The 27,202-nt window shown below is 41.2% G+C and overlaps 1 protein-coding gene across 1 annotated transcript in view; it reads right to left on the reverse strand.

The window, feature by feature from the left end:
• Positions 1-27,202, reverse strand: part of AOPEP (aminopeptidase O (putative)) — a 719,157-nt gene that overhangs the window by 281,781 nt on the left and 410,174 nt on the right. Inside the window, exon 9 of the mRNA XM_082267412.1 lies at positions 24,031-24,074. Coding sequence (XP_082123538.1) covers positions 24,031-24,074 — 44 coding nt within the window. The remainder of the gene's footprint in view (positions 1-24,030; positions 24,075-27,202) is intronic.

The following is a 27,202-nucleotide window of genomic DNA, read 5'->3' on the forward strand; positions in this document are numbered from 1 at the left end:
GCACAGAGTCCTGACCTCAACTCGATAGAACACCTTTACGATGAATTGGAGCAGAGACTGGGAGCCAGCCTTCTCGTACAACATCAGTGCCTGACCTCGCAAATGCGTTTCTGGAGGAATGGTCAAACATTACCATAGACACACTCCTAAACCTTGTGCACAGCCTTCCCAGAAGAGTTGAAGCTGTTATAGCTGCAAAAGGTGGGCCAACTCAATATTGAACCCTACGGACAAAAACTGGGATGCCATTGAAGGCAGGCACTTCAATACTTTTGACAATATAGTTTATGTATATATATTGTATTTATTGTATTTATTGTATTTATATAAATATATATATATATATATATATATATATATACACACACTGCTCAAAAAAATTAAAGGAACACTTTGAAAACACATCAGCTCTTAATGAACAAAATCAACATGCTGGCTATCTATACTGATATGGACTGGGTAATGTGTTAGGAACGAAAGCATGCCAAATCCTTTGATGGAAATTAAAATGATCAACCTACTGAGGGCTGAATTCAAAGACACCCCGAAAATCAAAGTGAAAAAATTAGATCCTTTCAGACACTAAAGACCTGCAAAAGGAAATCAACAGTTTAACAGGAAAAGTGGACGGAACCTTTGTGGTCACAGTTGAGCTTGTGTTTAAAGATGCCAAGAAGGATCAACCGTTTTGAAAGGCCTACAAATATCTGGTTGCCTTACATGAGAATTGTAGTCCGCTCATTCAGACCATTGAGAACATGGGAACCATTCGGAGAGAGATGTGACTTGGAGGAGTAGATAGAGACGGCTAAGAAAACGTTGAGTAATCTACAGAAGATCTTGAAAGATTGCAAGGCCATCAAACAGGAGAACGCGTTATTGCTGGGTCGCGTGAGGCAGGCCGAGAGCACTTGACGTTGACGTTTTTCTCATTATCATAACCTACATCCAACAAATGTATTATCAGTCCTCTACATAGATGGTGCATTTCCATAATACCATAAGCATATAGGTGACAGAAGGAGACTTCTCACTCCTCACATGTTTGCACACATTTCTGTGCTATACAACGTCTAGCCTGCAGAGGGCAGTGCAGAGCAGACCATCTGCCATATCTGTACCATCCACTGGGGATGGAGCAGTCCAGTGGGCCCAGTGTCCTCACGGTTAGTGCAGAGTACATAACGGGGAGGATCTGAGTTATCCCCCATTTTTTTTTTTTTTTTGAGGGAAGCCTTTAGTTTAAACACAAACTGTTTTTACACAAAAAAAAAACAAAAACAAGCATTTTGTAACATTTATGAATATAAATGAAAACATTTCTATAAAGAGAGATTCGAAAAAAAAAAAAGTGAAAAAATGATGCAGCAGGCTAGTCCATTTTGCTGAAATTTCATTGCAGCAACTCAAAATGGTACTCAGTAGCTTGTATGGCCCACATGTGCTTGTATGCATGCCTGAAAACGTCGGGGCATGCTCCTAATGAGATGACGGATGGTGTCCTGGAGTATTTCCTCCCAGATCTGGACCACGGCATCACTAAGCTCCTGAAAAGACTGAGGTGCAACCTGGTGGCATCGGATGGACCTAAACATAATGTCTGAGATGTGTTCTATTGGATTTTAAGTCAGGCGAGCGTGGGAACCATTCAATGGTATCCATTACATTTCATCCTCCAGAAACTGGCTGCATACTCTCGCCACATGAGGCCGGGCATTGTTGTACACCAGGAGGAACCCAGGAGGAGCCCAGGACCCACTGCACCAGCGTAGGGTCTGACAATGGGTCCAAGGATTTTATCCTGATACCTAATGGCAGTCAGGGTGCCATTGTCTAGCCTGTAGAGGTCTGTGCATCCCTTCATGGATATGCCTCCCCAGACCATCATTGACCCATAAAATACAAAAGGGGTGCAGCGCTACAGTAGAAAGTATGAACTCAGACTGTATAATTGTGAAAAGGTCCTGACTGAACAATTAAATCACAAATACTGTGCAAGCTAAAAATAAAGAAGAGTCCTTTAAATGTCACAAATCCAAGCCATAAGATCAAGGAAAACCCGTGCTGTAAAGGATGAAACAGATGCACCTCTTCATAAGTGACTCCATCACCAGAGTGTGTGCTAGCCTCTCACCTCAATGCTCAGACCTCTAGGGTCATAACGCAGTGTGTTTTCAAACACCTGATGGGCTCCCAATCTGCTCAGCTTTGCCTCCAACCTCCAACCTCAGACCGATCATATAGTAAGAGATTCCAACATAGAGGGGGGGACAAAAGGACATCTAGTGCTCTCCGTATATATAACAATTTATTGAATAAAAAATATTGCACTTACAAGCATGGCACTATCCTAGTGCAAAACGAACAGCATAAGTGTACAACAGCACAGCCAGCTGGCCGCTCGGTGTGCGATCCCTTCGGAGCGTCGCGGGTGACGTCACAGCTCCTCCCCCGTACGCGTTGCGTCAGTGGGTGTGACTTCTTCAGCGGGGTACGTGGAGGGCGGCACCCGCACGCTATTTATAGATGCTGCTAAGCAACCGGACCAATCGTTCCAGAGCGGAACAGGAAGCTCTCAGGTTTCCATTTTGGAATAGGGAAAGAGAACTAGCTCTACTTCCTGATGACTCCGGAGCTAACAAAAACTCATATTTACAGACCGGAAACAGGGGAAAAGACACGGTTCAGTTCCTCTCTGTCTCTGTCGATGTAATTAGGAGCTAGTGAATATACTATTGCACTTCGTGAATGCTAGGGGCACAAAACCTTTAACAGGACATAAAGTGACAATGCATAGTGCATAATATAATACCTAAAAGTTTTCAAAAAATTCTTTTATACAAAAACTCTTTTTTTCTTTCAAAAGTCTTTTTAAAAAAAGTCTCTTTGAAAAAATGGCAAATGTTAAATAAGATAGTAAATACAATTCTAAAATCTTTTCATAAAAGCTAAAAAAGACGTGTAACCGCGATGCTCCGTATGGATCTTACAAACACATATATATATAAAAAACATAAAAAACATAACAGAAAAAACATCTAAAAATCAGCAATAATCATCTATTGGAAATAAAACAATTAAGATCAAATTCTACATTTAACCCCCCTGGTACTAAAACTTTAGTCTGGTAAATCCAGAATGATTCTCTTCGACTTAGTTGCCTAGTAAAGTTACCTCCCCTCCAATGCCTGGTAGTTTTCTCAATCCCCCAAAACTTTAATCCAGTAGGGTCACAGTGATGGTATCTTTTAAAGTGTTTGGGGACATTGTGCTTATCCTTTCCCTGTCTGATTCTGTTCATATGCTCTCCTACTCGAACATGCAATGCTCTCGTGGTTCTGCCCACGTATTGATATCCGCATTTGCATTCGAGCATATAAACGACACCTTTGGTCTCACATGTGATGAAATCCCTCAAAACATGCACTTCCTGTGTGGCTGTAGCTAAAAATTCCTTCCTTCTTTTGATGTTACCTTTTGAGGTTTTGCATGCAGCACATCTTCCACAGGCGTAAAAACCTTTCATAGATGGAAAGAGCCTATTATCAGATTTAATGGGGGGATCCAGAACCCCTGGTGCCAGCCGATCTCTCAGGGTTGGCGCCCTCCGGTAGACAAATTTAGGTTTTGATGGAAGGGTCGGGCCCAATACCCTGTCTTGTTGTAGGATGGGCCAATACTTGGCTACTATATTTTCAAACTTCTTGTACTGGACATTGTAGTCCAGCACAAAGCAAAATTCATTACTGGTAGCCATTTTTTTAGAGGGCATAAGAGTGGTTTCTCGTTCAATCTCACTCACTTTAGATAGTTCCTTCTCTATGTGTTCTGGAGCATAACCTTTTTCTAAAAACCTAGAGGCTAATATTTTGGACTGTGAGCGAAAGTCTTCTTCCTGAGAACAGTTTCGTTTCATCCTTAAAAACTGCCCTCTGGGGATATTACATAACCATAGATTATGGTGGCAACTTCCTGTCGGTATATAGGAGTTACGATCAGTGGGTTTGAAGTAGGTACGAGTTTTTAGACACCCATCATTTTTGAAAATCTCCAAATCCAAGAATATAATGCTTTCGGTGTTTACATTCCAAGTTAGTTCAATGTTCCTATTGTTGGAACTAAGATGGTTCATGAATTGCTGCAGACTGGTCATATCTCCTCTCCAAACTAGGAGGAGATCGTCGATGAAACGACGATAACAACTCAGCTGGGGAGGACGGTTTGTGAAGATCACCTCCTCCTCCCAGTGTGACATAAATAAATTTGCCACACTGGGAGCAAAACGTCCTCCCATAGCAACTCCTTTCACTTGTAGAAAATATTCTCGGTTGTACCAAAAATAATTTTTTAGTAAACAGAAGTCTAAACATTCGACAAGGAACTTACGATGTTTAGAGGTCAAATCTGACTTACTTAGGGCCCACTTCACAGAACTCAAAGCATCTTCATGATTTATGATGGTGTAGAGCGACCCTACGTCAGCAGTTACCAATATACTTTCTGAAGTTCCCGTTAGGTCCCCAAGAAGCTGGATTACATGTTTAGTGTCCTTGAGGTATGCGGATGTACCACATACCAAAGGCTGCAGATAATGGTCGATATACTGACCTAACCTTGCCGTTATAGAATCTATGCCGTTTACAATTGGACGGCCGGGTGGACACGTTTGATTCTTGTGGATTTTAGGGAGAAAATAAATTATAGGGGTCCTGCAAAATAAGGGGTTGAGATACTGGGCTTCCTTAGAGCTCAAAATTCCAGATTTCTCCCCTTTGTTGATCAAAACTCCCAGTTCTTTTTTAAACCTGATCATAGGGTTACCTGACAAGAGAGAGTAGGTATTCCTGTCACTAAGGAGCCTCTGCATCTCTTGACGGTAGTAGGTCCCACTCATTACTACCAAGGCACCTCCCTTATCAGCCGGGCGGATCACTAGATCTTTCCTGCCCTCTAGCAGTTTAATACCCTTTTTGATTTGTTGAGGATCATTTGCTCTCCTGATCCTAAGTGAGTCCAAATCACGGCTTACCATATTTTTGAACACTTCAATGTTCTTAGTGTCCACATTAGGGGGATTAAACACTGATTTATTCCGTAATTTGGAATGGTGTGAGACTCTAACCTCTCCCCTATCAGGATATGGATTTGTTAAAAAATGTTTTTTGATACTTAGTGTTCTAGCAAATTTTTGAAGATTGACATAGGTGTCGAACTTATTCATATTCTTAGTTGGTGCGAATTTTAGTCCCTTGTCCAAAACTCTGATCTCATCATCTGTAAGAGTGACACCGCTAAGATTGAATATCCCGGTTCCTATCGGGATTTTGGTTTTTTGTACCCTTCTACCTCCTCTGCATCCTCTTTTTTTCTTTTCTTTTGATTTTCCGTCCCGTTTAACAATGGATACGGGGGCTGCTGAGGAGGATAATAGGGGCTGATTCCCAATGGAGTTGACGGGTCTAGTTGAGGGTCCCTCCAGGGGGTCCTCTGTATCCCTAAAAAATGGGGGTCCTCCCCTTGATTTTGTAATGGTTGGAACCTATTTTCCGTTGGGATAGGGCGATCCCCTAATGGGTACGCACCTCTCTGTCCCCTACGTCCTCTAGGTCCCCCTCGATGCCCCCTATTGTGATAGGGGACAGTTTGCCACTCAAGGTTGGGTTGGTGATAATTATCACCACTCCAATTCTCCCTGGATGAGGGACGGTGATAAGGTTTTTGGCCCCCCCCTCTTCCTCGGCCTCTCCCTCTTTTGTTTCCCCGACCTCTTCCTCTGGGTGGAGGCCCTCCTAATGAGGGAAATTGTGATTGAGGAGTCCCACAATCCTGAGTGGGTACGTCCTCATTCATTGAGGTGCTGGAAACTGCTTCAGGGGCTGCTGAGGACAGAAGGTTTACTTGCCACCTATACACCATTTTGTTGCTAAAATCTCCTATATCCCTAAGGAATTTTTTCTTTTTCTTTTCCTGAGCCTCCTTATCCCATTTGATGAGTTTGGTTTTGAGTTCTTCTGATAATTTTATGAACTCTGGCTTATCCTTCTCTTTTTCTATAGAGGTTTTGATGGCCTCTATTTGGGTCTCAAGAGCCTTCATCTTCCTCTGTTTCCGTGTTAACAGAAAAGTGAGGAGCTCAAGACCCTTTGTAGTGAAGAATTCATTCCATTCTGTGTATGATTCCTCATCTAAAAGCCCATCATTTGGTGGGATATCCCAACGCAAACGACGCGGGATTATTTTAGAGGAGATATACTGTTGGAATGAAACCACATCCCACCAAGCTTTAATCTTTTTTTCAAATAAGTGTCCTAACTTTTTGAAATAATGGGAAAGGTTGCTCGGTTCTTTGGATATAAGTGTGCGTGTAAACACATCATCTAATGCAATCTCACGCACCTCAATATATTGAAAAACATCCATTCTGTAAGATTAGCAGCCAAATGTATATAGACTTGCTACAGAAAATATAAAATGAAAACTCATTCAGCGCTACAATCAGCAAAATGGAATAAAAGCTGCTGAACACCGGTAAAGGTCAAATCTATCAAAACCCAGATGAAACATAAAATACAAAAGGGGTGCAGCGCTACAGTAGAAAGTATGAACTCAGACTGTATAATTGTGAAAAGGTCCTGACTGAACAATTAAATCACAAATACTGTGCAAGCTAAAAATAAAGAAGAGTCCTTTAAATGTCACAAATCCAAGCCATAAGATCAAGGAAAACCCGTGCTGTAAAGGATGAAACAGATGCACCTCTTCATAAGTGACTCCATCACCAGAGTGTGTGCTAGCCTCTCACCTCAATGCTCAGACCTCTAGGGTCATAACGCAGTGTGTTTTCAAACACCTGATGGGCTCCCAATCTGCTCAGCTTTGCCTCCAACCTCCAACCTCAGACCGATCATATAGTAAGAGATTCCAACATAGAGGGGGGGACAAAAGGACATCTAGTGCTCTCCGTATATATAACAATTTATTGAATAAAAAATATTGCACTTACAAGCATGGCACTATCCTAGTGCAAAACGAACAGCATAAGTGTACAACAGCACAGCCAGCTGGCCGCTCGGTGTGCGATCCCTTCGGAGCGTCGCGGGTGACGTCACAGCTCCTCCCCCGTACGCGTTGCGTCAGTGGGTGTGACTTCTTCAGCGGGGTACGTGGAGGGCGGCACCCGCACGCTATTTATAGATGCTGCTAAGCAACCGGACCAATCGTTCCAGAGCGGAACAGGAAGCTCTCAGGTTTCCATTTTGGAATAGGGAAAGAGAACTAGCTCTACTTCCTGATGACTCCGGAGCTAACAAAAACTCATATTTACAGACCGGAAACAGGGGAAAAGACACGGTTCAGTTCCTCTCTGTCTCTGTCGATGTAATTAGGAGCTAGTGAATATACTATTGCACTTCGTGAATGCTAGGGGCACAAAACCTTTAACAGGACATAAAGTGACAATGCATAGTGCATAATATAATACCTAAAAGTTTTCAAAAAATTCTTTTATACAAAAACTCTTTTTTTCTTTCAAAAGTCTTTTTAAAAAAAGTCTCTTTGAAAAAATGGCAAATGTTAAATAAGATAGTAAATACAATTCTAAAATCTTTTCATAAAAGCTAAAAAAGACGTGTAACCGCGATGCGGACCTTTTCAGGACCTTTTCACAATTATACAGTCTGAGTTCATACTTTCTACTGTAGCGCTGCACCCCTTTTGTATTTTATGTTTCATCTGGGTTTTGATAGATTTGACCTTTACCGGTGTTCAGCAGCTTTTATTCCATTTTGCTGATTGTAGCGCTGAATGAGTTTTCATTTTATATTTTCTGTAGCAAGTCTATATACATTTGGCTGCTAATCTTACAGAATGGATGTTTTTCAATATATTGAGGTGCGTGAGATTGCATTAGATGATGTGTTTACACGCACACTTATATCCAAAGAACCGAGCAACCTTTCCCATTATTTCAAAAAGTTAGGACACTTATTTGAAAAAAAGATTAAAGCTTGGTGGGATGTGGTTTCATTCCAACAGTATATCTCCTCTAAAATAATCCCGCGTCGTTTGCGTTGGGATATCCCACCAAATGATGGGCTTTTAGATGAGGAATCATACACAGAATGGAATGAATTCTTCACTACAAAGGGTCTTGAGCTCCTCACTTTTCTGTTAACACGGAAACAGAGGAAGATGAAGGCTCTTGAGACCCAAATAGAGGCCATCAAAACCTCTATAGAAAAAGAGAAGGATAAGCCAGAGTTCATAAAATTATCAGAAGAACTCAAAACCAAACTCATCAAATGGGATAAGGAGGCTCAGGAAAAGAAAAAGAAAAAATTCCTTAGGGATATAGGAGATTTTAGCAACAAAATGGTGTATAGGTGGCAAGTAAACCTTCTGTCCTCAGCAGCCCCTGAAGCAGTTTCCAGCACCTCAATGAATGAGGACGTACCCACTCAGGATTGTGGGACTCCTCAATCACAATTTCCCTCATTAGGAGGGCCTCCACCCAGAGGAAGAGGTCGGGGAAACAAAAGAGGGAGAGGCCGAGGAAGAGGGGGGGGCCAAAAACCTTATCACCGTCCCTCATCCAGGGAGAATTGGAGTGGTGATAATTATCACCAACCCAACCTTGAGTGGCAAACTGTCCCCTATCACAATAGGGGGCATCGAGGGGGACCTAGAGGACGTAGGGGACAGAGAGGTGCGTACCCATTAGGGGATCGCCCTATCCCAACGGAAAATAGGTTCCAACCATTACAAAATCAAGGGGAGGACCCCCATTTTTTAGGGATACAGAGGACCCCCTGGAGGGACCCTCAACTAGACCCGTCAACTCCATTGGGAATCAGCCCCTATTATCCTCCTCAGCAGCCCCCGTATCCATTGTTAAACGGGACGGAAAATCAAAAGAAAAGAAAAAAAGAGGATGCAGAGGAGGTAGAAGGGTACAAAAAACCAAAATCCCGATAGGAACCGGGATATTCAATCTTAGCGGTGTCACTCTTACAGATGATGAGATCAGAGTTTTGGACAAGGGACTAAAATTCGCACCAACTAAGAATATGAATAAGTTCGACACCTATGTCAATCTTCAAAAATTTGCTAGAACACTAAGTATCAAAAAACATTTTTTAACAAATCCATATCCTGATAGGGGAGAGGTTAGAGTCTCACACCATTCCAAATTACGGAATAAATCAGTGTTTAATCCCCCTAATGTGGACACTAAGAACATTGAAGTGTTCAAAAATATGGTAAGCCGTGATTTGGACTCACTTAGGATCAGGAGAGCAAATGATCCTCAACAAATCAAAAAGGGTATTAAACTGCTAGAGGGCAGGAAAGATCTAGTGATCCGCCCGGCTGATAAGGGAGGTGCCTTGGTAGTAATGAGTGGGACCTACTACCGTCAAGAGATGCAGAGGCTCCTTAGTGACAGGAATACCTACTCTCTCTTGTCAGGTAACCCTATGATCAGGTTTAAAAAAGAACTGGGAGTTTTGATCAACAAAGGGGAGAAATCTGGAATTTTGAGCTCTAAGGAAGCCCAGTATCTCAACCCCTTATTTTGCAGGACCCCTATAATTTATTTTCTCCCTAAAATCCACAAGAATCAAACGTGTCCACCCGGCCGTCCAATTGTAAACGGCATAGATTCTATAACGGCAAGGTTAGGTCAGTATATCGACCATTATCTGCAGCCTTTGGTATGTGGTACATCCGCATACCTCAAGGACACTAAACATGTAATCCAGCTTCTTGGGGACCTAACGGGAACTTCAGAAAGTATATTGGTAACTGCTGACGTAGGGTCGCTCTACACCATCATAAATCATGAAGATGCTTTGAGTTCTGTGAAGTGGGCCCTAAGTAAGTCAGATTTGACCTCTAAACATCGTAAGTTCCTTGTCGAATGTTTAGACTTCTGTTTACTAAAAAATTATTTTTGGTACAACCGAGAATATTTTCTACAAGTGAAAGGAGTTGCTATGGGAGGACGTTTTGCTCCCAGTGTGGCAAATTTATTTATGTCACACTGGGAGGAGGAGGTGATCTTCACAAACCGTCCTCCCCAGCTGAGTTGTTATCGTCGTTTCATCGACGATCTCCTCCTAGTTTGGAGAGGAGATATGACCAGTCTGCAGCAATTCATGAACCATCTTAGTTCCAACAATAGGAACATTGAACTAACTTGGAATGTAAACACCGAAAGCATTATATTCTTGGATTTGGAGATTTTCAAAAATGATGGGTGTCTAAAAACTCGTACCTACTTCAAACCCACTGATCGTAACTCCTATATACCGACAGGAAGTTGCCACCATAATCTATGGTTATGTAATATCCCCAGAGGGCAGTTTTTAAGGATGAAACGAAACTGTTCTCAGGAAGAAGACTTTCGCTCACAGTCCAAAATATTAGCCTCTAGGTTTTTAGAAAAAGGTTATGCTCCAGAACACATAGAGAAGGAACTATCTAAAGTGAGTGAGATTGAACGAGAAACCACTCTTATGCCCTCTAAAAAAATGGCTACCAGTAATGAATTTTGCTTTGTGCTGGACTACAATGTCCAGTACAAGAAGTTTGAAAATATAGTAGCCAAGTATTGGCCCATCCTACAACAAGACAGGGTATTGGGCCCGACCCTTCCATCAAAACCTAAATTTGTCTACCGGAGGGCGCCAACCCTGAGAGATCGGCTGGCACCAGGGGTTCTGGATCCCCCCATTAAATCTGATAATAGGCTCTTTCCATCTATGAAAGGTTTTTACGCCTGTGGAAGATGTGCTGCATGCAAAACCTCAAAAGGTAACATCAAAAGAAGGAAGGAATTTTTAGCTACAGCCACACAGGAAGTGCATGTTTTGAGGGATTTCATCACATGTGAGACCAAAGGTGTCGTTTATATGCTCGAATGCAAATGCGGATATCAATACGTGGGCAGAACCACGAGAGCATTGCATGTTCGAGTAGGAGAGCATATGAACAGAATCAGACAGGGAAAGGATAAGCACAATGTCCCCAAACACTTTAAAAGATACCATCACTGTGACCCTACTGGATTAAAGTTTTGGGGGATTGAGAAAACTACCAGGCATTGGAGGGGAGGTAACTTTACTAGGCAACTAAGTCGAAGAGAATCATTCTGGATTTACCAGACTAAAGTTTTAGTACCAGGGGGGTTAAATGTAGAATTTGATCTTAATTGTTTTATTTCCAATAGATGATTATTGCTGATTTTTAGATGTTTTTTCTGTTATGTTTTTTATGTTTTTTATATATATATGTGTTTGTAAGATCCATACGGAGCATCGCGGTTACACGTCTTTTTTAGCTTTTATGAAAAGATTTTAGAATTGTATTTACTATCTTATTTAACATTTGCCATTTTTTCAAAGAGACTTTTTTTAAAAAGACTTTTGAAAGAAAAAAAGAGTTTTTGTATAAAAGAATTTTTTGAAAACTTTTAGGTATTATATTATGCACTATGCATTGTCACTTTATGTCCTGTTAAAGGTTTTGTGCCCCTAGCATTCACGAAGTGCAATAGTATATTCACTAGCTCCTAATTACATCGACAGAGACAGAGAGGAACTGAACCGTGTCTTTTCCCCTGTTTCCGGTCTGTAAATATGAGTTTTTGTTAGCTCCGGAGTCATCAGGAAGTAGAGCTAGTTCTCTTTCCCTATTCCAAAATGGAAACCTGAGAGCTTCCTGTTCCGCTCTGGAACGATTGGTCCGGTTGCTTAGCAGCATCTATAAATAGCGTGCGGGTGCCGCCCTCCACGTACCCCGCTGAAGAAGTCACACCCACTGACGCAACGCGTACGGGGGAGGAGCTGTGACGTCACCCGCGACGCTCCGAAGGGATCGCACACCGAGCGGCCAGCTGGCTGTGCTGTTGTACACTTATGCTGTTCGTTTTGCACTAGGATAGTGCCATGCTTGTAAGTGCAATATTTTTTATTCAATAAATTGTTATATATACGGAGAGCACTAGATGTCCTTTTGTCCCCCCCTCTATGTTGGAATCTCTTACTATATGATCGGTCTGAGGTTGGAGGTTGGAGGCAAAGCTGAGCAGATTGGGAGCCCATCAGGTGTTTGAAAACACACTGCGTTATGACCCTAGAGGTCTGAGCATTGAGGTGAGAGGCTAGCACACACTCTGGTGATGGAGTCACTTATGAAGAGGTGCATCTGTTTCATCCTTTACAGCACGGGTTTTCCTTGATCTTATGGCTTGGATTTGTGACATTTAAAGGACTCTTCTTTATTTTTAGCTTGCACAGTATTTGTGATTTAATTGTTCAGTCAGGACCTTTTCACAATTATACAGTCTGAGTTCATACTTTCTACTGTAGCGCTGCACCCCTTTTGTATTTTATGTTTCATCTGGGTTTTGATAGATTTGACCTTTACCGGTGTTCAGCAGCTTTTATTCCATTTTGCTGATTGTAGCGCTGAATGAGTTTTCATTTTACATCATTGACCCACCACCAAACCAGTCATGCTGAATGATGTTACAGGCAGCATAACATTCTCCACGGCTTCTCGAGACCCTTTCACGTCTGTCACATGTGCTCAGGGTGAATCTGCTCTCATCTGTGAAAAGCACAGGGTGGCAGTGGCGGACCTGCCAATTCTGGTGTTCAATGGCAAATGCCAATCTAGCTCCACAGTGCAGGACAGTGAACACAGGGCCCACTAGAGGACGTTGGGCCCTCAGGCAACCCTCATGAAGTCTGTTTCTGATTGTTTGCGCAGAGGCATTCACACCAGTGGCCTGCTGGAGGACATTTTGTAGGGCTCTGGCAGTGCTCATCCTAGTCCTTCTTACACAAAAGAGCAGATACTGGTTCTGCTGTTGGGTTAAGGACCTTCCACGGCCCTGTCCAGCTCTCCTAGAGTAACTGCCTATCTCCTGGAATCTCCTCAATTCTCTTGAGACTTTGGTGGGAGACATAGCAAACCTTCTAGCAACGGCACATATTGATGTGCCATCATGGATGAGTTGGGACTGCCTGTGCAACCTCTATAGGGTCCAAGTATCGCCTCATGCTACCAGTAGTGACACTCACCCTAGCCAAATGCAAAAGTAGTGAAAAACAGACAGAAAAGATGAGTAGGAGAAAAAATGTAATTGGCCTTCACCTGTAAAACCATTCCTGTTTTGGAGGTTATTTCATTGTTGCCCATCTAATGCACCTGTTGTTAATTTCATTAACACCAAAGCAGCTGAAACTAATTAACTCTGCTACTTAACTGACCAGATCAATATCCTAGAAGTTTAATTGATTTGATGCTATATTCCGATTAACAAGTGTTCCTTTAATTTTTTTGAGCAGTGTATATACAGTATCTCACAAAAGTGAGTGCAACCCTCGTATTTTTGTAAATATTTTATTATATCTCTTCATGTGACAACACTGAAGAAATTACATGTTTCTACAATGTAAAGTAGTGAGTGCACAGCTTGTATAACAGTGTAAATTTGCTGTCCTCTCAAAATAACTCAACACACAGCCATTAATGTCTAAACCGCTGGCAACAAAAGTGAGTACACCCCTGAGTGAAAATGTCCAAATTGGGCCCAATTAGCTATTTTCCCTCCCCAATGTCATGTGACTCGTTAGTGTTACAAGGTCACAAGTGTGAATGGGGAGCAGGTGTGTTAAATTTGGTGTTAACATTCTCACTCTCTCATACTGGTCACAGGAAGTTCAACATGACACCTCATGGCAAAGAACTCTCTGAGGATCTAAAAAAGAATTGTTGCTCTACATAAAGATGGTCTAGAATATAAGAAGATTTCCAAGACCCTGATACTGAGCTGCAGCACAGTGGCCAAGACCATGCTGGCCTCGTCATGGTCAACCAGAGGTTGAGTGCACATGTTCAGCGTCATTTTCAGAGCTTGTTTTAGGGAAATAGACGTACGAGTGCTGCCAACATTGCTGCAGATGTTGAAGAGGCGGGGGGTCAGCCTGTTAGTGGTCAGACCATATGCCGCACAAAACGGGACAGTTGGCAAGTATGGCTGCAGGGCAGTATTCCAAACTGATAATGACCCCAAACACACCTCCAAGATGACCACTGCCTTGCTAAAGAAGCTGAGGGTAAAGGAGATGGACTGGCCAGGCATGTCTCCAGACCTAAACCCTTTTGAGCATATGTGGGGCATCCTCAAACGGAAAGTGGAGAAGCGAAAGGTTTCTAACATCCACCAGCTCCGTGATGTTGTCATGGAGGAGTGGAAGAGGACTCCAGTGCCAACCTGTGAAGCTCTGGTGAACTCCATGCCCAAGAAGGTTGAAGCAGCTCTGGAAAATAATTGTGGCCACACAAAATATTGACACTTTGGGCCCAATACGGACATTTTCACTTAGGGGCGTACTCAGTTTTGTTGCCAGCAGTTTAGACAATAAGAGTGTGTTGAGTTATTTTGAGGGGACAGCAAATGTGTGTTGAGTTGTTTTGAGGGGACAGCAAATTTACACTGTCTGAATACTTTCCGTACCCACTGTATATATATATATATATATATATATATACAGTGGGTACGAAAAGTATTCAGACCCCCTTAAATTTTTCACTCTTTGTTATATTGCAGCCATTTGCTAAAATCATTTAAGTTCATTCTTCTTCCTCATGAATGTACACATAGCACCCCATACTGACAGAAAAACACAGAATTGTTGACATTGTTGCAGATTTATTAAAAAAGGAAAACTGAAATATCACATGGTCCTAAGTATTCAAACCCTTTGCTGTGACACTTATATATTTAATTCAGGTGCTTTCCATTTCTTCTGATCATCCTTGAGATGGTTCTACACCTTCATTTGAGTCCAGCTGTGTTTGATTATACTGATTGGACTTGATTAGGAAAGCCACACACCTGTCTATATAAGACCTTCCAGATCACAATGCATGTCAGAGCAAATGAGAATCATGAGGTCAAAGGAACTGCCTGAAGAGCTCAGAGACAGAATTGTGGCAAGGCACAGATCTGGCCAAGGTTACAAAAAGATTTCTGCTGCACTTAAGGTTCCTAAGAGCACAGTGGCCTCCATAATCCTCAAATGGAAGACGTTTGGGATGACCAGAACCCTTCCTAGAGCTGGCCGTCCGGCCAAACTGAGCTATCGGGGGAGAAGAGCCTTGGTGAGAGAGGTAAAGAAGAACCCAAAGATCACTGTGGCTGAGCTCCAGAGATGCAGTCAGGAGATGGGAGAAAGTTGTAGAAAGTCAACCATCACTGCAGCCCTCCACCAGTCGGGGCTTTATGGCAGAGTGGCCCGACGGAAGCCTCTCCTCAGTGTAAGACACATGAAAGCCCACATGGAGTTTGCTAAAAAACACCTGAAGGACTCCAAGATGGTGAGAAATAAGATTCTCTGGTCTGATGAGACCAAAATAGAACTTTTTGGCCTTAATTCTAAGCGGTATGTGTGGAGAAAACCAGGCACTGCTCATCACCTGTCCAATACAGTCCCAACAGTGAAGCATGGTGGTGGCAGCATCATGCTGTGGGGGTGTTTTTCAGCTGCAGGGACAGGACGACTGGTTGCAATCGAGGGAAAGATGAATGCGGCCAAGTGCAGGGATATCCTGGACAAAAACCTTCTCCAGAGTGCTCTGGACCTCAGACTGGGCCGAAGGTTTACCTTCCAACAAGACAATGACCCTAAGCACACAGCTAAAATAACGAAGGAGTGGCTTCACAACAACTCCGTGACTGTTCTTGAATGGCCCAGCCAGAGCCCTGACTTAAACCCAATTGAGCATCTCTGGAGAGACCTAAAAATGGCTGTCCACCAACGTTTACCATCCAACCTGACAGAACTGGAGAGGATCTGCAAGGAGGAATGGCAGAGGATCCCCAAATCCAGGTGTGAAAGACTTGTTGCATCTTTCCCAAAAAGACTCCTGGCTGTATTAGATCAAAAGGGGGCTTCTACTAAATACTGAGCAAAGGGTCTGAATACTTAGGACCATGTGATATTTCAGTTTTTCTTTTTTAATAAATCTGCAACAATGTCAACAATTCTGTGTTTTTCTGTCAGTATGGGGTGCTATGTGTACATTCATGAGGAAGAAGAATGAACTTAAATGATTTTAGCAAATGGCTGCAATATAACAAAGAGTGAAAAATTTAAGGGGGTCTGAATACTTTTCGTACCCACTGTATATATATAAACATATATTTTGTTATAGCAGAAGAGACATGCTTGTTCAAATAAATGAGCTGCTGTGTGCATCATCTGGGGCCAGCCAATCCAGATGACTGAAGAGACCAAGGAGCAGAATTTGGAAGAAGAAATCAACACCCGTGAGTGGGGTTATGGATATCACATCCCTGGAGAGAAAGTAAGTATAAATGTTTTTAGGTCCACTCAGTTTACCTTAAAGTAGACTTTCAACTGCTAAATGCACTGGGCATCATTCTCTTTTTTCATTGGTTACCTTTTTTGTACATTTTTGGTCCGCCCTGCCCGGCATTCTCACCTGGGCTAGAATGACATCTTCTCAACTCTGAAGTCTGCTGAGTTATGCATGTAACATATCCAGGATGCTCCACGATCCATTCACTACAGCTGAAGGAGCATGGACAAGTGGTGCACCATGAAGGGCTGGGCTGCCGGGAACCAGAAGGAGGCAGCAGGCTCCCAATGACATGCGGAACAAGGATGGCACATAGAAGAAGGCATTTGGGAGCAGCTTGGTGGATCACAGTAGGACAATGGATTTGCTAGTTGGGTGAGTATGTGAATTTTGCAGAAGACCAGCAAAAAAGATATGGGGGAAAAACATGGGGAGAGGATGAAGTTCCTCCATAATTTTTAATTTTTGTAAATCAATGCAAGCAGATTGGAGAACCTGGGTAGGACTGCAGTTTATAGCAACACAAATCTTTGCTCTATAACCTCTCTCTAAGAACCACATGGGGTGCTGCTCAGTACCTGGGAACGGGCTTTCCAAGATTTTGCAAGATTTTCCAAAAAATAAAGTGGTTCTAAAGGCATACATTTTTTTTACCTTAATATATACTCATTGGAGCAAAACAACTTCTCTATGTAGCTTCCCCCAGCTTCCTCCCCAACCCCCATACTTACCTGAGCCCTATGTCATTCTAGTGCTGTGCCACATCAGGTTTTGAGGATGCCATCACGCTATCCAGCAGTAGAGAAGTGTCCTGGAAGCGAGCGGTGCCCATTTCCTATATTTTTGTTCATATGCTACGTTTGTGAGTATATTGTACGCTACCCTTCTTTGATTTTAATAAACTTTTAAGTGGTAATGCACAAGGTCGGTGCGCCCTTCTCCTTGTTGCTTTCTTGTAGTGCCTTTTGGATAACCTTGGTCCTGAGGGGGGCAGCAAGACCACTTCATTTGTGTCATAAAACCGCCTAGAAGATTCACCTTCCCGCATACCACTCGAGTGCAGGAGAGATATTGTTATAAGTTTTTTTTTTTAATTTAATATATACTCATTAGGGCAAAACAACTTCTCTACGTAGCTTCCCCCAGCTTCCTCCCCAACCCCCATACTTACCTGAGCCCTGTGTCATTCTAGTGCTGTGCATGAAAGCAGCATCCCATTCCCTGCTTTCTCTCTTTCCTCACTGGCTTAGGGGTAGCAGCAAGAGCCACTGGCTCCTGCTGCTGTCAATCACAGCCAGTGAGGAGGGAGCAGGGGGCGGGGCCAAGCCACAATGTGTGTGTCAATGAACACAAAGCATGGCTTGGGAGAGAGCCTGCATGAGTGCCCCCATAGCAAGATGCTTGCTATGGGGCACTTAGCAGGGGGGAGGAACCAGGAGCGCCGGTGGGGGACCTGAGAAGAGGAGGATCGGGGCTGCGCTGAGAAAAACTATTGCACATTGTAAGCATACCATGTTTGTTATTTAAAAAAAAATACCTTTACAATCACTTTTAGGATATAGAGCTTGTAAAAGGGGAGTTAACATGAAACCTAAAACCTATATTTTCGCAAGCTTGGATTCAGAGTTATTAGATAAAAAGAATACTATTAGCTATAGAGGTTCAGTCCAGAAGGCAGCCGGCTGCACAAGAACAAAATTTGAGACACTTGTCAGCTGTGCCTCTTGAATAAGTTAACAGCAGCATTTTTTCACTGCATTGTACCTTTAAACTGAACCTGGCACTACCGTAAAAAAATAAATAAATAAATATGGATGAAGAGGAAGTAAAGTGGGAGATTTAATACCTACTTTTCTTGTGGATGGTGAGTAAAATCTTTGCTCTGTTAAAGAGCACTAGATTTGTTATCCCCCATTGGCTGCTGTGGTTCCTCCTGGTGGACAATATGTCATTTCAGGACACAGTAGTAATGTAGCGGCTGGCAAGAGTAACCAAAGCACCCAGTGGGGGGGCATGCTTTCCAACACATGTAAGAGTGTCTGATAACAGTACCGTTCATAGCTCTTTAATAAATCAAAGATTTCACTCATTGTCTGGCATAAAGGTAACTAATAATACTATTATGTGTTGGTTGTCTTACAGGTTTTATCGTTTTTCAAAAGTATAGACTTTGCTAGTATGTATAATATGCTACTAGCTTCTTTCAGCTTAATAACTAAGCTGACCTACTAAAACAAACATATGATCTTTGCAGTCCCAGTGGAAGTTTGGAGCAGTTATACTTTCAGCTGCAGTCATAAAATTAACAACTCATGTCAACTGTTTCTCTTACAGCATCCGGTCTGGAAAAAGCAAGGACATGGGTGTATATCTGTTCGGCATCATCCTCTTTCACATAAAATAGAAGCTATACTAGGAGAAAAGCCACACAAAATGTTTTTGGACACTAAAACAAATGAATCATTGTGTTTGTTTCCTTTATATGGTTTGTGGATGTAGATTATTAAAACAAAAACTGCAATTTCTATTCATTTTACAAGTTACAGCCAAAATAACAATAACCCCTTTAATATATTTTTACAGGAAATTCATTTTTTTAAACTCCTGTTGAAATGGTTGATGCTCTGTTTCTCTGTTTTCTATAAAGCAAGTTTACATTTTATAATTGACATATGAGTCACTCTATTATATGTAAAGTATCTAACAAAAGTGAGTATACCCCTCACATTTTTGTAACTATTTTATTATTTCTTTTCATGTGACAACACTGAAGAAATTACACTTTGGTGCAATGTAAAGTAGTGAATGTACAGGTTGTATAACGGTGTAAATTTGCTGTCCCCACAAAATAACTCAACACACAGCCATTAATGTCTAAACCGCTGGCAACAAACGTGAGTACACCCCTAAGTGAAAATGTCCAAATTGGGGCCAAAGTAATATTTGGTTAGGCCACCATTATTTTCCAGCACTGCTTCAACCCTCTTGGGCATGGAGTTCACCAGAGCTTCACAGGTTGCCACTGGAGTCCTCTTCCACTCCTCCATAGCGACATCACGGAGCTGGTGGATGTTCGAGACCTTGCGCTCCTCCACTTTCCGTTTGAGAATGCTCCACAGATGCTCAATAGGATTTAAAGTCTGAGTACTGACAGGTTAACCCCCACCCCTCCAAATTCTGCAGGAATGTTGGTAGCACTCATACATCTATTTCCCAAAGAGAACCTCTGGATATGATGCTGAGCACATGCACTCAACTTCTTTGGTGTACCATGGTGAAGCCTGTTCTGAGTGGAACCTGTCTTGTTAAACCGCTATATGGTCTTGGCCACCATGCTCCAGCTCAGTTTCAGAGTCTTGGCAATCTTCTTATATTTTTTATATAGTTTTTAATGTAAAAAAATAAAATAATAAATTGTTCTGGAACAAGTATTATTATAAGTAGCTCTTACTTTTTGATCCATGGCCCTGTCCCCATCATTGACTTCATGGTACATAATAACTTGTCCTTGTATTATATAACTAACCAACATTTTTTTAGTTACTCGGATGGTTTACTAATATACCACCAATGTCCATATCCAACTTTTGCTTACAATATATCGTAAACCTGTGCTGAAAAAAATAAATACATACTGTACAAGACCCCAGGGATGGGTCTTGGAAGGCAGGTATGTTTCCCTATTATTTGGGATATGGTGCCATTAAGGGGGACAAGAAGAGACATTTTTGAGCACTTATGGGTTCAAACTCATGAAGGGTGAGGGGTAGTCTAGTTGGAGGGGAGAGGACTGATTTACAGTTCTCCCAGGATTGTTAAGTCCTTATTTGAGACCCAAAACTTGGAGGCTCAGAGAGACTTTATGAAAGGGCCTCTGGCCCTTGTGACGGTGGCAGGTATCAGACCCCTGGCCTTCTCATCCACTCGTGACCAAGGACCAGGCAATCTCACACCCTGCCGTCACTCAGCTGCAACCGGCACATAGATTTTCCAGCTTTCGGGACCACAATCTAGATGCCAGCAGGCTGAGAGCGATTGTCACCGGGCTGATTAAGCAATTAACCCTTTCTCTGCCACCACCGCTACGTTATTTTATGAGCCCAGCGGATGCTCGTAATTTTAGAAATACCAATTATGACTTTAGAATAATCATCTGTAACACGCACTATATGTAGATATATTATATGTAGAGCAACAATTCTTTTTTTTAGATCCTCAGAGGTATCTTTGCCATGAGGTGTCCTGTTGAACTTCCAGTGACCAGTATGAGAAAGTGAGAGCGATAACACCAAATTTAACACACCTGCTCCCCATTCACACCTGTGACCTTGTAACACTAACGAGTCACATGACATCGGGGAGGGAAAATAACTAATTGGGCCCAATTTGGACATTTTCACTCAGGGGTGTACTCACTTTTGTTGCCAGCGGTTTAGACATTAATGGCTGTGTGTTGTTTTGAGGGGACAGCAAATTTACACTGTTATACAAGCTGTACACTCACTACTTTACATTGTAACAAAGTGTCATTTCTTCAGTGTTGTCACATGAAAAGATATAATAAAATATTTACAAAAATATGAGGGGTGTACTCACTTTTGTGAGATACTGTATATGTTTAGGTAACACATCTGTTTTTTGAAAGGGCACGCGCATGCTCAAAAAAAGCAGACAGTGAATACACATAAATGGAGTTAAAGGGTAAACCCACTTTTGTAAAAAATATATATAGCATATACAATTGCTACACATACCACATTTGTAATTTGATGTTATTAAATATTACCTTTCTTTTTCAAACTGCTGCACTGTAACTTTCTGTAACATTTAATGCAATATGATAACCTGGAGGGATTCTGTACACTGTTGATGTACAGAACTTCCCCAGAGATGTTACTTCCTGCTTGTGTAATTGACTTCTGATTTTCCCAGAAGTCAAAATGTAGTTTAATTGCATCACTTGCAATATAAATTTTCGTTTTGGTGAGATACTCTAGAAAGGTGCACCAGCTGATAACAAACCAATTCCTTCTATTCAGACTCTGTATCTAAAGAATATAGAGGATCAAACAGCTTTTTCTTCAGAGCAGAAGAAGGTAGAACTCTGCAACAGAGTTTGGTAAAATCCCTTAGATGTACATTGTTCACTTAGATGGGATTGTTATTCTTTAGTGCAGCACAAAGGATAACTCTCCACAACACCTATGAAGATCAGGGGTGTGCATAGAACTGACAAAGTGTGCATCCCCCAAAATGTGATTTTTAATGTAAGAAAATAAAATAATAAATTGTTCTGGAACAAGTATTATTATAAGTAGCTCTTAATTTTAGATCCATGGCCCTGTCCCCATCATTGACTTCATGGTACATTATAACTTGTCCTTGTATTATATAACTAACCAACATTTTTTTAGTTACTCGGATGGTTTACTAATATACCACCAATGTCCATATCCAACTTTTGCTTACAATATATCGTAAACCTGTGCTGAAAAAAATAAATACATACTGTACAAGACCTCAGGGATGGGTCTTGGAAGGCAGGTATGTTTCCCTATTATTTGGGATATGGTGCCATTAAGGGGGACAAGAAGAGACATTTTTGAGCACTTATGGGTTCAAACCCATGAAGGGTGAGGGGTAGTCTAGTTGGAGGGGAGAGGACTGATTTACAGTTCTCCCAGGATTGTTAAGTCCTTATTTGAGACCCAAAACTTGGAGGCTCAGAGAGACTTTATGAAAGGGCCTCTGGCCCTTGTGACGGTGGCAGGTATCAGACCCCTGGCCTTCTCATCCACTCGTGACCAAGGACCAGGCAATCTCACACCCTGCCGTCACTCAGCTGCAACCGGCACATAGATTTTCCAGCTTTCGGGACCACAATCTAGATGCCAGCAGGCTGAGAGCGATTGTCACCGGGCTGATTAAGCAATTAACCCTTTCTCTGCCACCACCGCTACGTTATTTTATGAGCCCAGCGGATGCTCGTAATTTTAGAAATACCAATTATGACTTTAGAATAATCATCTATAACACGCACTGTCACCGCAGACAGGGAAGTCCAGAGGATTTATTCTAGACAGTAGCGCTCTTCAAGAGACAGGTTCTTTGGTTAGTTTGCATTAAAAGCTTAGGGACAAGATTAACACTTTTCAAAATAAGGTTTAATAATAAAAAGGTTAAAATTGGTGCAAATAATAATATTTACAGAAAAATAGGTTTCAAAAAAATAGAGACAAAATTCAGCAATTTAGAAAAATAAGATAAAGAATTAGAAATAAGAATGCTTGCAGTCAATGTCCTTGTATTATCAGAGTTTCAGAAGCTGAGCCGGTTCCCAAAAGTCATAGATAATTCTTGGTTTGATGGTACAGGAGAACTGAAAAAAACATCTGCTTCCTTCCTTTTCTTTGAGACCCCAGGAGGTGTCAACAGAGGTCCTTGACCAATAAACACAGTGGCCCAGGGCGGCCCTAGGCTCAGACAATGGCAAGGAACCTCCCGTTTAGACAGATCTATAAGATAATTCATATCTTCCAATATCTACCAGCTGCCTTCTTGAAACTGATGTATTATTGTGCATTGAATTTTACATCCATAGACACCAAACACAGGTTATCTCCAAGTAACCTCTGACCCGTAAGGCATCAGACAGCTAGCTTGTCTTCCATAGGAGCGAACGTGATCATGTATGATCTTGTTCCGTTCAGTATTTTATTTCTCATCCAAATATATACCTTTTGTTAATGTGTCATGTTCCTGTCTGCATTTATGAATTGGGTATGGATTTGTTAGATGTATTTAGTACATCTCAAATTAACAATTTGGCTGGGGAATTTACAACCCAGCCTGGTCAGCCTTAGTGGACATCTGCCAGGATGTGCTGAGATAAGGTTCCTAGATAAGGTACTTTGAAGTAACAGCTCTTTTGAAGCTCGCATTCTTAAGTTAATTGACCCAGGAGTTAATTAGCTCGAGTAGGGGGCTGGATGAGTGAGTAGCTTTTCAAACTGTCATGCCAGCTGGAGTAACACAAAATGGTTGCTTGACAAAATGGTGTCCCAGTGCAGGATACCATTACAGCCCAAACTACAGGGACTTTAGTTCCTGAAAGGCTTAACCCTCTGGCAGGCAAGGCCTGAAAAGGAGCAGGAAGGGGTCAGCTCCTGTCAGTAAAGTAAAGTGGAGAAGTTCACAGCTGTGAGAAAGTGTGGACTGCCTGGCAACTGAGATATTGTTTTCCTATAAATTGAGTTCCTGTGGCCTTTGTGGCACCCTGAAACAGACATACCCTAAACCCTGGTGTGGGACTGGTATATTGTCGGTGAGCCATTGTGATGTTTTCAAGATACCAAAATTATGGACTGTTTGTATTTACTTTTGCTGAAGAAAGCAGTTTTGTCTGATTGATTTTCAAAAACAATTAATACTGTTTACTTTTACAAACAGCTGTCTGGTGATCCCATCCTGGGCTCCTAATTTTAAAATATATACTTCAAATCCAGTAAATCAAATCTTATTGAAACACAGCATGTAACAAAGTGTATCAGTCATTAATGGATTATGTAAAAATCAGTTCTTCACCAGGGGAATGCATTTTACATCAGAAGCACCTGAGTATGGAGTAGAATTACTTACTTATTTTGCTCAGGAAAATGATTCAGCAGCATATGTAGAAAATCCTGCAACACACAAAGTAAAATATTACTTGCCACCTTGGTCTATAACAGGTTTGAACTCAAAATACAAAGTTAGTTCTGAATGAACAAATTGATGGAGAAAGGGATTTTAAGTATCGCAGTTTTGCTCTTTTGTTTGGCTACAGGGCAGAATATGATTATTCTAGCTATAATTCATAAAACACTTATTTCTTCCACAGGGACACCTGAACAAATAATGTTGTTTCACTTATTGTGCTTATTCTGCTAATTGATGTTGCAGTATATAGAGATATAAATTCATAAGGATAAAAAGAACAAAGGTTTCTTGTAAATCTCAAAAAGAAAAAATAACTGGATGTGATGGAGCCTGGATTACTTGGATAGAATACTCAAAAATATTGTTTTATATAAAAGGGCAAGTGTAACAAAAAATTAAATTAAACACGATTGGAACTGTTTACCCCTGAAGAGACTTCCCCTGTTACCAGCCACAGTACTGCCCTCTGTTCCCATGGGATTGCTTTGAGCCTGGCCAGACAAGCTATGTTCTGGCTGAAGGACCAAGGTACTGTAAATGTAGTTTTGCAGCACTTACACAAGGATGTGGTGCAGGAAGCTCTCCCCCAGGCAACACAAAGATAGAGCATTTTATCAGCCAGACTAATGATGTCACTGGTCTTAAAAATGAAGATTGCTCTTTTTTGAAGCAAGGTTGGTGAGTATACAGATTCTACACAGGCAGAGGAAGGATAAAAAAAAAACAAGAGGGGACGAAGCCTGGAGATTCAATTGAATTCTAACACAGGAAAATAGAAACAAAACCATTAACAGCAGATTCAAATCAAACATTTTTTCAGAGCTTGCAGTTCTGCAGACTCTGTGACATTTAATAAAAGAAATTAGAAAACACCCCAAAACAAATTTTAAAGCCCTCTGTCCCTATGAGAGCAAATGGGTATGCATGCATAAACAAATGACAATTGTGCCACACATTTTAGGTAGTAGCGCACAAGCCAGAATGACAGCAATAATTCTAGTGCTGTTAAATATCACTGTTACAATTAAAGTGATGAGCTGTAAAAGTTTATAAACCTTGCCTATGGACAATTTTGGGTATCATATTTTTTTGCTGTTTCACAGGTGCGTGCAATTTTGAGTCTTGTCAGATCTAACAATTGTTTACTCAATGCAACATCAATTTATTTATTTTCTATTTCAGTATTTTTTATTGAAATTGTACAGCATGTGTACATTGCATCCTTTTCAATATACAAAAAAAGTGTAGGTCAATAGCCATACAATACAACATAACATTCTCATTTCAATTGCGGTATATGATCATGCAAAAGTGCAGTCCATTGGGTAAAACACTCTTACAAAACCCTTCCAACTAGGGTACAGGAATTGAAATGTATGTGTACAGTATACACCAAACACCAAACATCAAAATACAAAGAGTGTTGTTAAGTCGGGATCTAATACTGTAGCTGTTTCTATTTGTTTATCGAAGCTCTCCGACTGAAAATACTAATATTAGGATGCGTACAATCGCAGGGTTAGACCGTTGAATTTACCCCAAGAGATCATATTGTGGTACAGATGGGTTTAGTAATACGGTTGTTAGGTGAGGGATTTCACTTTAAAGACAATAAAAATAGAGACGAGAAAAAGGTAAGAGGAGGAAAGAGTAGGGTAAAAGAGGAAAGGGAGGTGGCAAGGGATGAGCTCCACTTAGCCACTTGTCAGTATGCCACAGAGCGGGCACCATATGTCATTACACAAGTAACAATAAACTATTGAAATCTTCAGGAAGGTGATAGTCTATCCAAGGGGACCCTTTTGATTTAAAAGTGTGTGTTCTATCATTTAGGGTAGCTGCCATATTTTTGTTAATTAAATACCATGACACTTTATGTCTGACTTGTAGAAGACCACTATGCTTTAGCCAGTCTGTTTTGCTGCAGCAAAGAGAAACGTCAAGAGACGATGTTGGTGTCTGGTACAGTAAGCTGGCTTTGGATTCAACAACACAGCTATCGGAAATGTATGAATTCCCTTACCTAACAAAGTATATACCAATTTAACATTAGATATTAGACCAAAACCATATGTGCATTAGAGTTCCCCATTGGTGACATCCCCTAAAGCAGCAATCAGAGGTCACTGGTCTAAACATTAACATTACAAATATACCAACTTATTAATACTTTGAAATTAGACTCAACTGAAGCTGCATTAATTGAATGTGATGCAGCCTGTCATATTTGTTTCCAGTTTTCCAAGTTCAAGACACCCCCAGATAATTTTCCCATTTTGTGATATGCTTGTGTGATTGTGGCGCTTGACCCTCCAGAATAGAAGTATAAACCGCCGTAATGATGCCCTTGATCATGGGGTGTGTAAGCAGATATTCTCAAAGGGAGTAAGTGTTTGAAGCGAGGAGGGGGACCTAATTACTTGTTCCACAAAATTATTAATTTAAAAGATATCTAGATATTTGTTTCTGAGGTGCTTTGTGCATCTGCTAAATTGCCGGAAAGCTCAAGACTCCCGCCAGGGTAATTAAGTTACATAAAGTATTCTGTACATGTCCTTTGATATCCACCATTGAAATAGTGTAGGCTCCAAATATCCATGAGAGAACATAGGATTGTGTATCCTCTATATTTTGTGTTAGTGTGCACTAAAATTAATAAAATTAAATAAACAGGCAAAGGGTAAAATCACTAACCTAAGTGCCAGCTGGAAATAGGTTTCTACTGACATCCTAAAAAACAAACAACCAACACATTTTATATTTTATTTTATGCTGGAAATCTTAAAATGTTTTGCCTACTTTTCCCCATGCCTCAGCCCAGGTTTGAGAATGAAGATGACATGGAGGAACCCTCTATATGCACATTCTGCTTGCCTTTGTTTGATAGGGACTGGAAAAGCTTACCTAAATGTATCAAAAGACAACCAGCTTTTACAGTTTGTGATTTATTACTCCAGCGATTACATGAGTTCAGAATAGAAAAAAAAATGGGTCCTGGCACTGAAGTCTTTGAATCAATTGTGTAGCTGCACTCTACACCATACTGTTGAACGGTTCGTATGGTAGACAAGATGCATAAGGAATGTTTACAGTATAGTATGTTATTATTACT

The sequence above is a fragment of the Pelophylax lessonae genome (assembly GCF_965119305.1).
Source record: "Pelophylax lessonae genome assembly, chromosome: 1".
Lineage (NCBI taxonomy): Eukaryota > Metazoa > Chordata > Amphibia > Anura > Ranidae > Pelophylax > Pelophylax lessonae.